This window comes from Tyto alba, unplaced genomic scaffold (genome assembly GCF_018691265.1).
Source record: "Tyto alba isolate M040663 unplaced genomic scaffold, T.alba_DEE_v4.0 Super-Scaffold_44, whole genome shotgun sequence".
NCBI classification, from domain to species: domain Eukaryota; kingdom Metazoa; phylum Chordata; class Aves; order Strigiformes; family Tytonidae; genus Tyto; species Tyto alba.
In genome coordinates, this window is record NW_024881320.1 from 16673346 (window position 1) to 16687971 (window position 14626).

Here is a 14626-nt window from a genome sequence, read left to right on the forward strand (position 1 = left end):
GGCTTCACGTGAGCTGCCCAGATCCTCGGGAGCATCCCTGCGAGTAGCAGGGCTGGGCTGTGCCACCCCCCCACCCCCACCCCCAACCTTCCAGCTACACTCAGGGAGGGTTTAAGAGCTGAGCTCAAGGCAGCAGCCCTGGGCTGGCGCTTGCTTGTGGTGCCTGCTGTGCCCCTGCCTCCTGCCAGGACTGATGCTCAAGGGGGGACAAGCGCAGCGCTGGGCTGAGCCTGAGCGTTTTGGAGGTGCTGAGCTCTGTGCTCCCACCTGCTCAGGGACGTGTCAGCCTGGTGCAGGGCAGGAACCGGCCAGGTCTGTGCCGCCAAGGTGCTCCGGGAACCCTGCAAGCTCAAAAACACAAGTGTGTGGAGACACAGAGGGGGATCGAGCATGGTTTAATGCTCCCTGGCAGGGATGGAGGGGTCCCGCATCGCCACTGCTCAGCTGCCCTCCTTGAATGGCCGCAGGTAGAACTGTGCCGCCAGCTGCTTGGTCATGGTCTTCAGTGCCAGGAAGGCAGCCACGATCTCGGCGACGAGGAAGGCCAGGAAAAGGCTGTGCACAGCCATCTCCAGCGGCAGGGGGGTGATGTGGCTGTCCGTCAGCAGGAAGAGCAGGAGCGGGAGCTGGATCAGGAAGGAGAGGAGGAGGAACCCAGCCAGCTCGGGCACCTGCAGGAGCAGAGCGTGGAGGCCAAGGGGTGTGGTAGGGGGGATCCCCTTTGCCCTAGGAACCCCCTGCATCGGCCACTCCGCCGGCCTCGGGCACGGGGACTGTCCCCTCCGTGCAGACCTGGATGTGCTCACATGCGGCCGAGCCCAGGGAGGGTTACAGCAGGAGAGCAAGGGAGTCAGTCCCCTTCGTCCCCCACGAAGCGCAGGGCCCTGGGGCCAGGGCAGCCAGCCGGTGCTTACCTTCTCCTGCAGGTTCCCCATGTAGCCCAGGTAGAGGCGGGAGCCCTCGCCCACGGTGAGGATGAGGAAAGCAGCGACCAGCAGGAACTGGTAGTGCCGAGGCAGGAGGTGGTACTGTAATGGGGACACAGCCTCGTCCCAGCCAGCCCTGTGCCCCAAGCCCAGTTTGTGAACCAGCCCGTGCCCTCCGTGCCCACCCCACCTTGTCCCCAGCACCCCATGCTCTGCCAGCTCCCACCTGCACTGCTGCCCAGCCCTGCCCCATCTTCCCTCTCAGTTTAACCTTCCCTGCCTGGAATGTTCAGTGGTTCTCATGGTTTCTGTTTCTGTGAGCCAGAGGCAAGACATCTTGTGGGGGAGAGGCCATTTTGCTCGTGTGTGTTGTGGACCCGTTAATTTTGAAGATGCTCCCCTCTCCCCTGCTCAGCGTGGCCCCTGCATGCCCAGGGAGGTTGGGCAGGAGCAGGCTCACACCCCACACCCCCCCCCCCCACACACACACACACACACTCCATGCCCCACGGGACGGTACCTTCAGCTGCAGCATCATCCCCTCGGCCAGGCACCAGACCGGGAAGTAGTAGACGTTGAAGTAGAGCATCATCTGGAGGGGCAGGCTGCTCAGCACCTCGCGGGCTAGGCAGGGCAGGCAGGGGTGGGCAGGGTGTCCAGCACCCCGAGCCCCTGCCTTGCAGCTCGTGGGGGGCAGCGCAGTGGCCCCTGCCTTGCCGGGGCGTGTTGGGGGGGGGGGACACACACGACATGGCTGGGTAGCAAAAATGGCTGTTTGCAGCAAACGCACTTATTTTTGCTTGCCCTCGTCGGTGGGCGGGAGCAGGGACCCTTCAGGTGCTCCCGAAGGGGGGGTGCTTTGGTGATGTGCTGAGCGGGCTCGCGGTGAGGAAGCAAGAGCAGCCCCCCCCCCCCCCCCCCCCAACCCAAACCCCTCTGCCGCCGAGCCCTGCTGCCCATACCTGGGGGGTAGGGGTGGGCAGCGCCGCTGTCCCGCGTCTTGTTGTTGATGAAGAGGGAGCCGCTGAACGCCGCCAAGCCCCGGCGGAGGTTTCGGGGCAGAGGGGTGTGCGCAGCCATGGCCAGCAGCCGAGCCTTGCTGGCCCCAGCTCGGCTCAGCCGGGATTAGCCAGAAGGTAATTAACAGGATGACATGGGGTCACCTGGCTCCTTGGGGACAAAGCTGCTGAGCCAGGAGGAGGATGTGGGGAAGGAAAATTCCATCCCCCCCCCCCCCCCACCTCTGGGACACCAAGCCCCCAGGGGAGCCACAAGGATACAGAGCATCTCCCCTCTGCATCAGCCTGGGGCGGGGGAGCAGCAGGTGGGACCCATCGCCATGTCCCCAGCTCGTGCACCCTGTGGGCAGCACGCTGCTCCACCCCACCCTCTCCCAGCCGGGTTGTATCGGTGTAATTACTGCTCAAAACTCTCCGACAGATGAGGATGCCCAGGGAGGGGATGGTGCTATTTGCCAGAAACGCTTCTTCGAAGCCTCCTGACTCAGTGGAGCATTTTACCCATCATGGTGAGCTTCCCTGCTAAGAGCCGAGCCCGTGGGTCACCGAGCTGCTCAGTGTCCCCAAGCCCCATTGAGGCTCAGGGGTCCTGGAGAGGGCGGGGGGGGGATGGGGTGAGTGAGACGGTGGTTGAGCCAGGAGTGAATGGCAGGGAAAGGGGATGGTGCTTTGGGGCCTTCACCATTAGTCCTACCCAACAGACATGGTCTCATCTCATGATCTTTAGCCTCCAACCCACCCCAGAAGGTGCAGCTGCTGCAAATGTTGAGAGAGAGTATTGTAAATGTGCTCCTTAAGGGCCGAGCACTAGCAAGGGACACAAGAAACCAAATAAAAAGAGGATTCTTCTGCTTGATAAAGCCAAAATTAAGCTGCAGAGCTCATTGCCATATGCTGCCAAGCCAAACCAAACCAAACCAAACCAAACCAAACCAAACCAAACCAAACCAAACCAAACCAAACCAAACCAAACCAAACCAAACCAAACCAAACCCAACACAACCACAACACAACCACACCACACCACCTGGGGCTGAAAGCATGGTTAGGCCAATGCATGACTGGCTGAACTCCATCAAGGGCTTCCACACACAAGGAGCCAGTGTCTCAAGGCAGGTCCGTGGTGTGAACACAGCCCAGGGTGTGTGTCCTTCCTCCAGCGATCCTGAGCAGCTGTGACACCACAGTGGGGCCCCACAGTCCAGCTCAGGGCAGCCACTTCCCTGTCCTTACATTGCCGGTTTAAAAAAAAAAAAAAATCCCAACAACCTATGCAAAGTGGATTTCACAGAAAATCTGGCTGAGTGTGGAAAAAATACATCCTGCTATAAGCATTGGCCTGTTATTAGGTAAGGACACTGAGCTCAGGGAGGACAATGGGTGAGCAGAAAGGCCCATGAGGTCCTTCTGGTCTATTTGGCCATGCCTGGACAAGACATCTGAAGATGCCACTGGTGAGAAGGCAGTTTCTGCTGCACCGGGGAGGGTGGTTGTCCACAACCTGTAACATTGTGCCCCCTCCCAGCCTCAGAAGTGACACTTGGAAGACTTGCCTGGAGATGGTTGGCCACCACCATTCAGCTTGGCTCAGCTGTAGCCGAGCCAAGGGCAGCCAGCCTGTGGGACACGGGGACAAGCGTGCCACTGCGGGAAAGGAAGAAGGCAAAGCTAATGGTGTTGCCATGACCTCCTTGGGGGCTGTAAGGAGAAAAGCGAGGGGTAAATGCCAGTACATGAAGAAGCAATGTTCACCCAAGCACTGTGCAAGGTGCAAAAGCGAGGGCAGAGCTGGAGAGATGAAGGGTGAGGCCACACTTAATGTCTGGGAAATCACCTCGTGAGGAACGGTGAGTGCTGTTTTTAAATGAAGTCTTAGGGCACAAGAGAACTAAAAAGAAACCTGTCACCTGGTGTGATGCTGCAAGGAGATGTCCAGAGGGGGTCTCAGGAGGGAAAGCTGTGCTGTGCCCCCGTGTCCTGCCAGCGCACGGGGCGAGGTGCGGGCAGGGCAACAGGCAAAGCCAGGATCTGAGGAGCAGGAGCTGGTGGAGAGCTCCGGGTCTGGGGGCATCACATCTGTGTGGGCAACCCGGGCGAGCAGCCTAGATGGTACCTGGACAATCTGGTGAAGCTAAATGTGACGGGGCACTGCAGCCGGGGAGCACTAACAAGCTGCACGTGCCCCAGCTGGGTATAGCTAATGGTGCTAAATGGGAACAGGTGGTTTCTTAAGAGCTGTAAAACTTGCTGTCTTGTCATGGGAGAGGTGACAGAGGCGACAACCCAGCCTTGCCCAGCTCCAGGAATATGCTTGCCACCAGGAAGCATCTACTGAGACACTGGACAAGGGGCCCCACATCCAACACTGTCCTGAACCGGTCAGGATGTCCAGCTCTCCTGGCAGCTCTGCCCATGTCCTGAGGAAAGCCACGCAGGTGACTGGGGTTACTCATGTCATGGGGTGATGTTCCCAGCCCTGGCTGAAACAGCTCTTCTGCAAAAAGGGGGAATGGGACTTGTTCCCCACGCTGCAGCTGTAAGCTGGGACAGAAGGTCCTTCCTCAGCACCTGCATGGTCTGTGAACATGGGGGCGATGCCCACTGTGCACAGCTCATGCCCAACGCTGGTGGGGCCCCAGCAGAAGCAAAGGAGTCAAAAGGAATCTTCCTGAAAAATGAAGTGCCCTGCCGATCTGTCCCAGAGGAATCCGGAGGATGCCAAGCCTTTGGGTGAGCAAGACGACAGAGAGGCCTTGGAAAAGCTCAGCCAAGTTGTGCTGGGGGAGCACGTGGGGTGTGGGATCCACCAGTCTCACCCAGTGTGGAAGGCGTGGCAGAGCCCGGGGGGGGAAAACCACAGAGCTGCAGGGGCTGGCACCCTGCGAAGCATCCCCAGGCACCCCCAGGCAGGTCCCCGGGGGAGCTGCCAAAGCAGGCTCCGGCCATCCCACCAGCCAGACACGGGCTGCAAAGGGGCTGGGTGTCCTGGGTTGAGTGAGTGGTGGAGTTTTTTGGTGGCAGGGGAGGGGGCTATCGGGGCGGCCCCCTGTGAGAAGCTTCTCGAAGCTCCCCCAGCTCCACGTCAGCTCCACTTCTGTTTGGGAAATTGAGCCAATCAGCTGCGCCTCTGCGATAACGTATTTAAGAAGGGACGTGGTGACGAGCAGTCGGACTTGTGAGGAGGAGTTGCTGCAGCTGCGTGAACACCAAGGTCAGTGGAGGAACGGAGGAAGAAAGGAGGGGGGAGGTGTGCCGGAGCAGAGACCCCCCTGTATCCTGTGGTGAAACGGCAGGGCGGCCCCCCCTGCCACCCATGAAGATCTACGGTGGAGCAGACATTGATTTATGGCCTGTTGCTCCTGCTCAGCTGATCAAGGTTCTGTGCCCGAAGAAGGCCGGGGTCTCGTGGGAAAAGGCAGCCCCGCTGCTGTAATTCAGTGCTGGGAGGATTGCAGCATGCGGGGGAGTCCCACGCCGGAGCAGCTCGGGAAGGGCTGCAGCCGTGGGAGGGAATCCAGTCGGAGGAAGTTAGTGACCCATGACAGAGCAGTGTGGGGAACGCTGCGGCCCATGGGAGGAATTCAAGTCGGAGAAAGTTTGTGGAGGACTGTCTGCTGTGAGAGGGGGACCACGATGGAGCAGGGGGGAACAAGTTTTGGACACTCCCCTCACCGAAGATGAAGGAAGTGGCAGCGCTGACTGCACCCCCCATTCCCTGCCCCTGCGCCACTGGGGGAGGAGGTAGAGATATCGGGAGCAGAGCTGAGCCCGGGAAGAAGGGAGGGGTGGGGGGAAGGTGTTCTCAAGATGTGGCAATGCTTCTCACTGTCCTACTCTGTTATGTGTTGTTAGTGTCTGTAATAAATGTATGTTCTTTTTTTTCTTCCCCTAACGAGTCTGTCTTTTGCTCGTGATCATAAAAGGGGGATTTTTCCCCCATCCCAGTCCTATCTTGAACCCCAAGCCTGGCTCTCTGTCCCTTCTCATTGCCGGAGGGGAAGGGAGAGAGCTGCTGCGTTGGGGTTGGCTGCCAACCAGGCCCAAACCACGGCACTGGGGCAGCGGGCCGGGCAGCGCCGGGTGCCGGCCCCTCTGCAGGAGCCCTGCCCGGGGCACCGGGAGCTGAGCAGCCCCAGGCACCTCTGCTCTCAGAGAAAGCCCTCACACGTGCTGCACTGGGGATGGGGACAGAGACATTTGCCTTCTGGGACCTAAGACAGACTTGCAAGTTCCCATCCCTTCACGGATCCAGCAGACACGTAATGGTTCAAGCTGACCCTGCTCACCGCTGCGTGCTGAGGCATGCACTTCCCGGCCTACCCACCCCTACCTACATGCTTGGAAAAACCTTTCAGTGAAACCAGAAGAGACCAACCAGAGATAGGACAGACAACTGGCTATGTTTCTATCCAGCAAAGATCAGAAAGTCTGGAAATAAATACAGGCGAGCTGGGTAGAAGTGGGAAGCCTCCGCAGAAGAGGTGCTTGCACCACCCAGCCAACCTGCAGAGGTGACCCGAGGCCTTGGAAGGAATCAGAGATGATCCAGATCCCAAGAATAGTACTGCTTTAATTCGTAGGGGGTGAATCAAATTAAAAATATAAATCATCTTGCTTTGGGCTGAGGGTAAAACACTGCTAGGGAAGAAACTTCCCCCAGGACAGAGCACTGGAGGCTCTCCGAGGGAGGTTCTCGCCCCCCCAGCTCTGCTGGGCTGATGGACACAGGGCTGTGGGCTGGTCAGGTCCACTCCTGAACTGGAGATAAGGCTCTGGTTCCAGTGAGGGGCAGAAAACATGACAGCAGAGCACCGACATGGAAAGCTGAGATGAGAAATGCAGCGTTGGCACTAGGCAACAGGAGGAATGAATGACGAAGGCCAGAGGACAGCCAGAAATACTCCTCTGGCTACTTTTCCTCGAGTAACATTTCAGCAGCAGCATTAATCCCGCGATAATCCTGGAGGAGAGTCACAGCACAAGGCTGGCTGGAAGGATGGCCACCAAGCCCAGGGGCTGCAGTCCAGCTGCTGCACCTCTCTGGGGAGCCCCGCTCCGCACCCCAGAGACTGACTGGGAGCCGCCAGTGCCCAAACCGAGCCCCGAGAGATGGGGAGCAGCGCTCCAGCCCCTTGTCTGCTCTGGGACAGGGAGATGCTGCGGGTGCTGGGCCGGGGACTGAGGAGTTCCAGAGCCCTCAGCTTGGGCAGGGACCCACCTTTGCTGGGAGGGGCTGGATGGGATGACCAGCCTGGAGAAGGGAGAATGCGAAACACAATCACAGGCTGTACAGAGAGCACCCGGCGTCACCCCATCTCCCTGGGCTCCGCAGGGGAGCTGTGGCGACGCTGCAGCCATGCAGGGAGGGAGCAGATGTCAGGCCCCGGGGGGGCGACGCGCATCGGAGCTCTACCGGGAGCGAAGAGGATTTGGGAAGGGGCAACATGCTTGAAAGCACAGGGAGCAACAAAAGGCCCTCGCGCTGTTGGCAGGGGTGAGGGACGGGCTTGGGGCAGACCTGCCTGGGGATCCCCCCAGCCTGTCGGCAGCACCCGCGGCCGCACGGCGCCCCTGCCCACTGCCAGTGCCAGGGGGGCTGCTGCTCCAGCCTCCCATGGGAATTGCAACAGCAGAGCCCCAGCCTGGGAGGCACCGGGGCAGAGGAACCGCTGGCGGTCTGCTGGGAAGGTAAGTGTGCAGTGACAGGCACCGGGCTCATCCAAGTCTCAGAGGGGAATGACTCAGCCAGGGCGTTTCCCAATTGTCCATGGAGCTGCCATCCCGTCTCCCCACGGTGAGTGCAGCATCAGGAGGGCGCAGCCACCAACGGTGTTAGGAGCCTTTCCCAGTTAGCCAGGACATATCTCCGGTTCTAAAAAAAGAGAGAAAAAAAAAAAAAAAACATCCGGCAGTGCTGTGAGGTGTCTCCCACCACACACAAGCCAAAGTGCTCGGTGTGCCTGGGCGCTGCCCTCGGCGCCAGTGCGGTCATTGGTCACCAGTCCCCACTCCGGCACCTGCGCTGCTCTGCGCAGAGGCACAGCCAGCCCGGGCAGGACGGCAGCACCCTTCCCTCCACCCTCACTCACATGTCACTAAAACTGCCCAAACACTCATGTGCAGGTCCTCAATTCCGTGTAAAACTGAGTTCAAACAGTGTTTTGGTTTTTTTTTCATTTTAAACAAGCCCTTCTGGCATTCAGCTGAAAATTCATGGAAAGCCACCGCACGGCAGTCATCTCCCCAGCTGAGCGGGGTCCTGGCCAAAAGGCAGCTGCCCATTCCCGGCCGATCTGCGCACCAGCACCCTGCAAAGGGGACGTAGCAGCCGTGTCCACCCACCCCTGGGGTGGCTCCTGCCACCCCCAGCCCCACCACCCAGCGCAGCAGCATCACACCCCCGCGGCGGGGGCCGCGGAACAAGCATGCAGCCGTAACCAGTGTCCCCATGCAGGAATGAGGGAGCGGGCCCATGCAGGGGGGCTGGCTGCCCCTCCTGCCAGCCCTTCACGCCCAGCGCACCCAGGACCCCGAACTGAACGTACTTGCCGTGACGGACAAACAGCCTAAAAGGTGCGAAAGCAGCAGGAGACAGAGAGAGAAAAGACATTCAGGTTTAAGCGGCTTGGCTTCCCCCTGGGCTTGCCAAGCTCCGCCACGGGGGCCAGCAGCTCCCCCCAACGCTGGGCTGCCCATGGGATGCCACCTGCCTCCCAGCCACAAACTGGGTGGCCAGCAACCATTTCCCAGTGTACTGGAGATGATGGGCACAACCCTGCCCCGGTCACCGGTGGCTGGGTGGACCCTCGCCACGCTCCCTGTCCCAGGGGTGCCCGGGGTGTCTGAGCTGGCTCGGGGCTGCCCGGAGGCTGGGAGTGCTTCTCTCCCTGAGCTTTTGAAAAAGTCTGCTTTTAGTCCAGATGTGGAAGCACCCCAGGGACAGGGACCCACGTTCCTCCCTCAGCTCTGATTCCCATGCTAAAGGCTCCTTCCTGGCTGTTGCCACCTCCCTGCCATTTGCCTTCCAGCACAGCATGTTCTGCACCCACGTTCTGCGTGCAGGTGTACACGCTCTCCTGTGCAAAGTCTTAAAAGCAAAGTGAAGGGAGAAAAATGCACTTTGCCTACAAGCTATGCCCCAATGAACCGGAGGCTGAGACACCAAGAGCCAGGTGTCCCAGCACCGCGAGCTCTCTGGGCTTTGCTCTTGCAGAGTGTTGTGCACAGGCTGCACACCCAGCCCCCCCCTCTGCAGGTCCCCTCGACTGACTGGGTGCTCGGGGACACCCCGGCATCAGGCAGTGCTGCCTCGGTGATGTGCCAGCACCCGGTGGCAGTGAGCACCCACCAAGTGTGCAAGGATTTGGATCCTGGTGTTTAATACAGACCCCCAGTGTGCAGGATGCCAGACCTGGAGGTGGCTGGGAGGCAACACTGGGGGGGGGGGGGGGGGGGTCGGAGTGAGCAGGGCAGGAAGGGAAATGCAAGAAGGGTGCAGAGTGGGGAGCAGTGGGAAAGGGCTGCCCAGTGCCCGTCAAGGTCCCGCCTCAGGGCACTCAGCCCTGCCCAGCACCCCATGGCTATGCTCGGGCCCTGCCCTGGCACTGCCGGTTCCCGCAGTGCGTCTACTTACTCCACATCACGTTTTCGGATGGTTCTGCCGGCAGCCAGGACCTCAGCCACCTTGGACACGATAGGGTCGTAGTTCATGCTGGCTACAGCCATCACCTCGTCGCTCCTAGGGCCAGGCAGAGCAGAGCAGTTAGGGCAGCCCAGGGTGGCCACGGCTCCATCACCCCAAAAGCAACATGCTGGAGAGAAGCAGGAAGCAAAGAAAGAGAAACACCCGCTCCAGGGTCAGGAGCTGTCCCAAGGTGTGAGCATCACGGGGACTGTGTTAGCAATAGGGGACAAGGGACAGGAAAGGGCTCGGAGCTGGCACTGCAGTCTGGCCCCACTGTGGTCTCACTGATGCTCACGTGCTGCTGTGGTGAGTGTCACCTGAGTGCCCAGGGGACGGAGTCAGCTCTGGGCACCCTGGCACCTGTGGAAAAACACCAGCAAAGGTGGGTCTGACGGTGGATAAAAACCTGGACCTCAGCAAAGATGCTCAGTGGTTGCTGCTATCCGGGCAGGCGATCCCTGCACTGCTGCCCTGTACCAAGGGAGTGGAGAGGCAGATGGTCAGGATTTCCCTGTGGGACACTTGGTCGTGCTGCTCCGCATCCCCTTCCTGATCCCCAACCTCCAAATGGGCAGAGTGCCCACCTCTGAGCCTCTCCACGGGCGTGCTCCTCCCAAAGCACTGGGACAACTGGAGGGTCCCACCAGCCCCAGTAATGAAACCCCTATGTATATGGGATGTCCAGCAGCACGTCCCAGTCTGGCTGACCGTTACCCTCTAGGATGTCGGTGCTGGTGGCACAATACAACCTCAAAGGCTGAATAGGAACAAATGAAGTCGAAGGGAAGAGGACGTAAAAATGCTGGAGGAGCTTTGGCTAAAGGTCACAAGGTAAACTAGAAGGGCTCTTCTGTTTTGAGGTTTGAAGAGATCAACCTGAGCTCAAATCTTCAAAAACTGAACCCAGGAGGTGACTCGTAAATAGATAACTGAATAAAGAAACAGTGTAAAGATCAGAGAAGCTGCGTGGGTAAAATTTTAAACACTGGTGATATTGTTGAGTAAGTTGAAGAGTAGAAGCACCCAACAAATCAAGATCTGCTATTCAATCCACTGCCAAAGGACTCCGTGAACCAACAGAACAAAGAGCAGCCGGGGAGGATAGGGGGAAATATGTGCTTGATTCCTGGGAGGAGGAGAGCAGAAGCCATGCTTCAGGGGACAATTCATCTCTGTGGAGCCATGGGAGTTGAAGTCATCTCTCATAGCTGTCCCACAAAGCCATGGGGTAGCTCCATCACAGAAGACTACCCATTTCAAAAGGCTCTGATTCCTAAATAAGCTCACTACAAATAAGGGAGAGCAAGTCAGAAGCAGAGCAGCGGTCTGCCTTCCCTGCCCCATGGGTGAGCATGGGTGTGCAGAGCAGACCAGGAGCCCAGAATGTTCTCTGGAGCCACTGAAACTTGTCCACAGCTTAGTCCACACAAGACAGACCCTGAGATGGTCCAACAGTGACCAGGCTCCAAGCACAGGGTGCTGCTCCATGGGAATGGTTGTGGGAAGGGGGAGCTGCTGCATTGCCAGGAGTTCTAGAACGAGACTTGGATGCCATTGGAAATCCCATCTCAAGCATCCTTAGCTCACTGCAGAGATGTGTACCTACAGCAGAGGGGATTTCTGGTGTCTTGTGGTTCTTCCATCCAGCAGATGAGGTGAGAACAAGGAGTAACAGACAGATGTTGACAGGCAATACATTCACGGTGGAAAACAGGTGTCCGTGGCAGGCAGTGAGGATAATTAACCCCCTGAGAAGATTACAAAGCACATGTGTGTTCAGCTGAACTGCCTGCTGGGCTGTCACATTCGAGGACTGCTGCTGTGATTTAGAAGAGCTCTTTACTTTCTGAGCCTGCATCTTCTCTGCTGTGATGCTTGATGTCCCACCTGATGCAGACGAGGTCCTCCACTCTCCTCCCCAGGGGAGGATCCCATTCCCTAGGGGTGTAACTCCAATTCTATGTGCGGGGACTCATGAGTTTTCTTTCCAAGATGCTTGCAGCAATACCTGATGGCACGGCAGTGCAGATTTCCTCTTCTCCTGTTGCCCCAAGTTCAGAAACAGAAACTGCCAGTGAGAACCCCGTCCCACCAGGAACCACAGCCTGGGGAGACCCTACAGGTGGTTGTTTCCATCACACGGGGCCTTGGCCTTGGCTACTTCACCATTGTTTGATGTCTCCAGCACACAATGGGGGCTGAGACTCCAGGACTCCTGGGATGCTCTGCACTACCCTCACATCACACCACACAGTCTTGAAGCTTCAGTGGTTTCCTCTACATTTGGTTTCCTGAGCGCAGCCAGCTCCCAGTTGGGAAACACAAAGTGGTCGGAGAGACCTATCCATCAAAACCAGGGGGAGATGTGCTGTTCCAAGGGAATGAATAACCAAGGGGTGCAAGGGAAAGGAAAGGAAGACACAATCCCACCCGCTGCCTGCTGACTCAGCCTCAAGCCCAGCCAGTGCCCAACACGACCAGCCGGGAAGGCAGATGCAGCCCAAACATTTCCATCAGCAAGAAATGGGGCATCTGGTCCTTGTGTGAAATAACTCACGGGGCACTGGTGAGCTGGAGCATCCCACATCAGCAGTGGCTTTTAAACATTTTTTCTGACAGATGGAGAAGCCAGGAGGAATCCTTCTTTTCCAAAAGGTCTTCAGAGGCAACAAGAGTGCCCTTCCTGAACCTGGTATTTGGAGCAAACGTGGCATAAAGGCTGAGGGAAGATGGAGCACTATGGATGAGCACTGTGTCTACATGGTCTTCCCCTTCCTCCGAAGGGTTCAGTGCAATGGAAGTGGGGAACCGTGAAGAAGACAACCACGGCAAATCCCTGGACCTCCCAAGATCTCCAAGGTCTTAGGGGTGGGGTGACATTGGTCTGTTCTGGCTGAGGCGCTGTGGTGAACGCAGTGTCCCATGGGGGCATCTGCAGAGCATTGTCCCATACCCCTCCTGGCACAGGGCCTCCTGCTGACCCCTCCACGGGTCACACAGCTCTGAATGGGGATAAGTAAACAGCTTTCTTCTTCAAACTCTGGGGAAAAAAAAAAGTCTTATTGTGAAAGTCAGTGCTGAGGACAGGCTCCAGGAGCGGGAACCACCAGCGGTTCATGCAACAACCAAGAGAGTGTGCCCCAGAGGGACGAGTCCAAACCACTGGGTGAGCACGGCAGAAGGAAGCAGGAGGGGATGGTCAATTTGGGACAGTGGCCTCAGTCCGAAAACATTAGCACCAACCAGAAGAACTATCACCAAATGAGAAAAATAAGAGGAAATGCTCCCGGTGGCCTCTCACAGCCGCGCAGACGGGGACTTGACGACAGCCAAGCAAAGCAGCGGGAGATGCACTGGCTGGCCCCCTGCCAGCTGGCACTCCCCCCGTCAGTACCTCCGGCTCTCGGCGCAGGATGCCATCCTGGTACCCAAAAGCCATCTCCGGGAGCATCTCCTGAGTGGCAGAACAACACAGCGCTTACCGGCGGGCCCCTGCCGCCCGCCCGCCCGCCCGCCCGCCGGGGAGCTGCTGCCCACCGAGCCCGGCTCTCCTGCGTGCCCGCAGGTCTGCTGAGCACGGGGCCACTGCAAAAAGCAGGGATTATGCACCTTGCTCGGGGCTTTCCTTTTGAATGGGCTCTGCAGATGTTTAATTAAAGCAATCTGCCATTTCCTTTTTAATTAGGGTTGGGATAAAGAGCTAAACGGTCTGGTATGGAAAGGAGGAGTAGAGGGTTCAAAGATGATTGCATGCTGGACGGAAATGTGTGCCAGTGCGGCTCAGGGATGGCCGGCCCCGTAACACTGCGTTTGCTGCACACAGGGAACTGCCAGCAAGGCCAGGGGACCCGAGACGGGGCAGCGCAATGGTTGTGGAGCAGCTTTGCAGGGGATGCAGAGGCAAAAGTACACACAACTCTGCAAATCACTGCAGCAAAACTCCCGAAAATGGGGCGTTATCTTCCCCTGGCTCACACTCACTGAGTAAACTGTGTATTTTAAAATGCTGCTTTGGCAGTTATGTGATTTAAATGCACTGCAAAACACCGAGAGGGTAAGGAGTGACATCCCTGTGGCTGGAAAAGGGAAATGTCCCTTTGCAGCAGCTCTCCCCAGCACATGTAGTGCCTTGGTACAAATTCCCCCCCCTTTTAGGCAATTTTGGCCAAGGTGCCAGCGAGGTCAGAGTTGTGCCCATGTGCAAAGGGCCCCCGGGTGCCGGCAGAAGCTGGAGCCCCATCGCCTGCAGCAGGTTTTTATCCGAGGTGCACAGGCACCAGGAGAAGGAGGGTGAGCACCGGCGACCCGGCTGGCTGGGGCCGCGGGGTTTGAGCGAGCCCCACGCCTCTCCAGCTCTCTGCCTCTCCAAGCCCGATGGACACGGCCAACTGACAGGCTCCATCCTGGAGTGGTGGAGGCAATCAGCCACCCCTGGGGAAGGGGACGTGGAGGGGAGGCCGTGAGGGACATTGGGCAGGGGACAGAGGTGGTCTCTGCAGAGCAGAGCTGGCTCCTGCCCAGAGCTCCCTCCTGACCCCTGCCTGGATGCTGCTGCCAAGCAGTCTGCTTGCTGAGCCAGGCACACCCTCACTTCCCTGCTTTCACTCTTCACATCCTAAACATTAGAAAGCACCTGAAGAAATCCCCTCCATCCCCCGGCATGAGGAGGCTCTGTGGCTGTTGGTTTCAGATTGAGACAGAACGAAGGCAGCAAAAGAGTGGACAGCAGCAAATATTTTGGGGATAAATTCATGGTGCACGGTCTTGCCGGTCTCAACAGCCAGCATGGCTCAAGAACAGCAGAGGCAACACATCTCAACCTTTCAACCCATCTCAGGAAAATATTCCCAGATAGGGTCCCAGCCCAGAGGAGAACTGGGTTTCACTATAGGTGTAAGGAAAGCTCCTGAACTCTTCCTCACCTTCACAGCTTAATAGACAGAAGAACGTTCTGAGCTTAATTTGTCAAACCAGCAGCAGAAACAGTGATGCCTGAG

General features: G+C 58.1%; 2 protein-coding genes across 5 annotated transcripts in view; both read right to left on the reverse strand.

Annotated features, from left to right (window-relative positions):
- Nucleotides 1–378: 378 nt before the first annotated feature.
- LOC116960175 (transmembrane protein 17B-like) lies at nt 379–4978 on the reverse strand. Of its 2 annotated transcripts, none has more exons than XM_042805296.1 (4): nt 1889–4978; nt 1447–1550; nt 915–1028; nt 379–626 (listed from the first exon to the last, which is right to left on the reverse strand). In XM_042805296.1, exons 1-4 carry the CDS (start codon nt 2004–2006, stop codon nt 441–443), a joined length of 522 nt encoding a protein of 173 aa, XP_042661230.1. In that variant the 5' UTR covers nt 2007–4978; the 3' UTR covers nt 379–440. The 2 variants fall into 2 exon arrangements, with proteins under 2 accessions (XP_042661230.1, XP_042661229.1); XM_042805295.1 differs by having other exon boundaries at nt 379–671.
- A 1072-nt stretch (nt 4979–6050) lies between these two features.
- Nucleotides 6051–14626, reverse strand: part of AIFM3 (apoptosis inducing factor mitochondria associated 3) — a 50083-nt gene continuing 41507 nt past the window's right edge. For 2 of the 3 annotated variants that reach the window (XM_042805683.1, XM_042805684.1), the window contains exons 19-21: nt 9579–9683; nt 8491–8511; nt 6051–7817 (exon numbers count right to left, since the gene is read on the reverse strand). In XM_042805683.1, the coding sequence (XP_042661617.1) occupies nt 7778–7817; nt 8491–8511; nt 9579–9683 (166 nt within the window). In that variant the 3' untranslated portion in view covers nt 6051–7777. The remainder of the gene's footprint in view (nt 7818–8490; nt 8512–9578; nt 9684–14626) is intronic. The other variant, XM_042805685.1, reaches the window with a different exon arrangement.

Bases quoted from the DNA above. Each gene is read 5' to 3' on its own strand.
- LOC116960175 (XM_042805295.1), bottom strand. From the start codon at position 2,006: ATGGCTGCGCACACCCCTCTGCCCCGAAACCTCCGCCGGGGCTTGGCG. The intron at 1,551-1,888 runs GTATGGGCAGCA...TGCCCTGCCTAG, and splicing joins TGCCCACCCCTACCCCCCAG to CCCGCGAGGTGCTGAGCAGC. The intron at 672-914 runs GTAAGCACCGGC...CTGCTCCTGCAG, and splicing joins TGGGGAACCTGCAGGAGAAG to GTGCCCGAGCTGGCTGGGTT.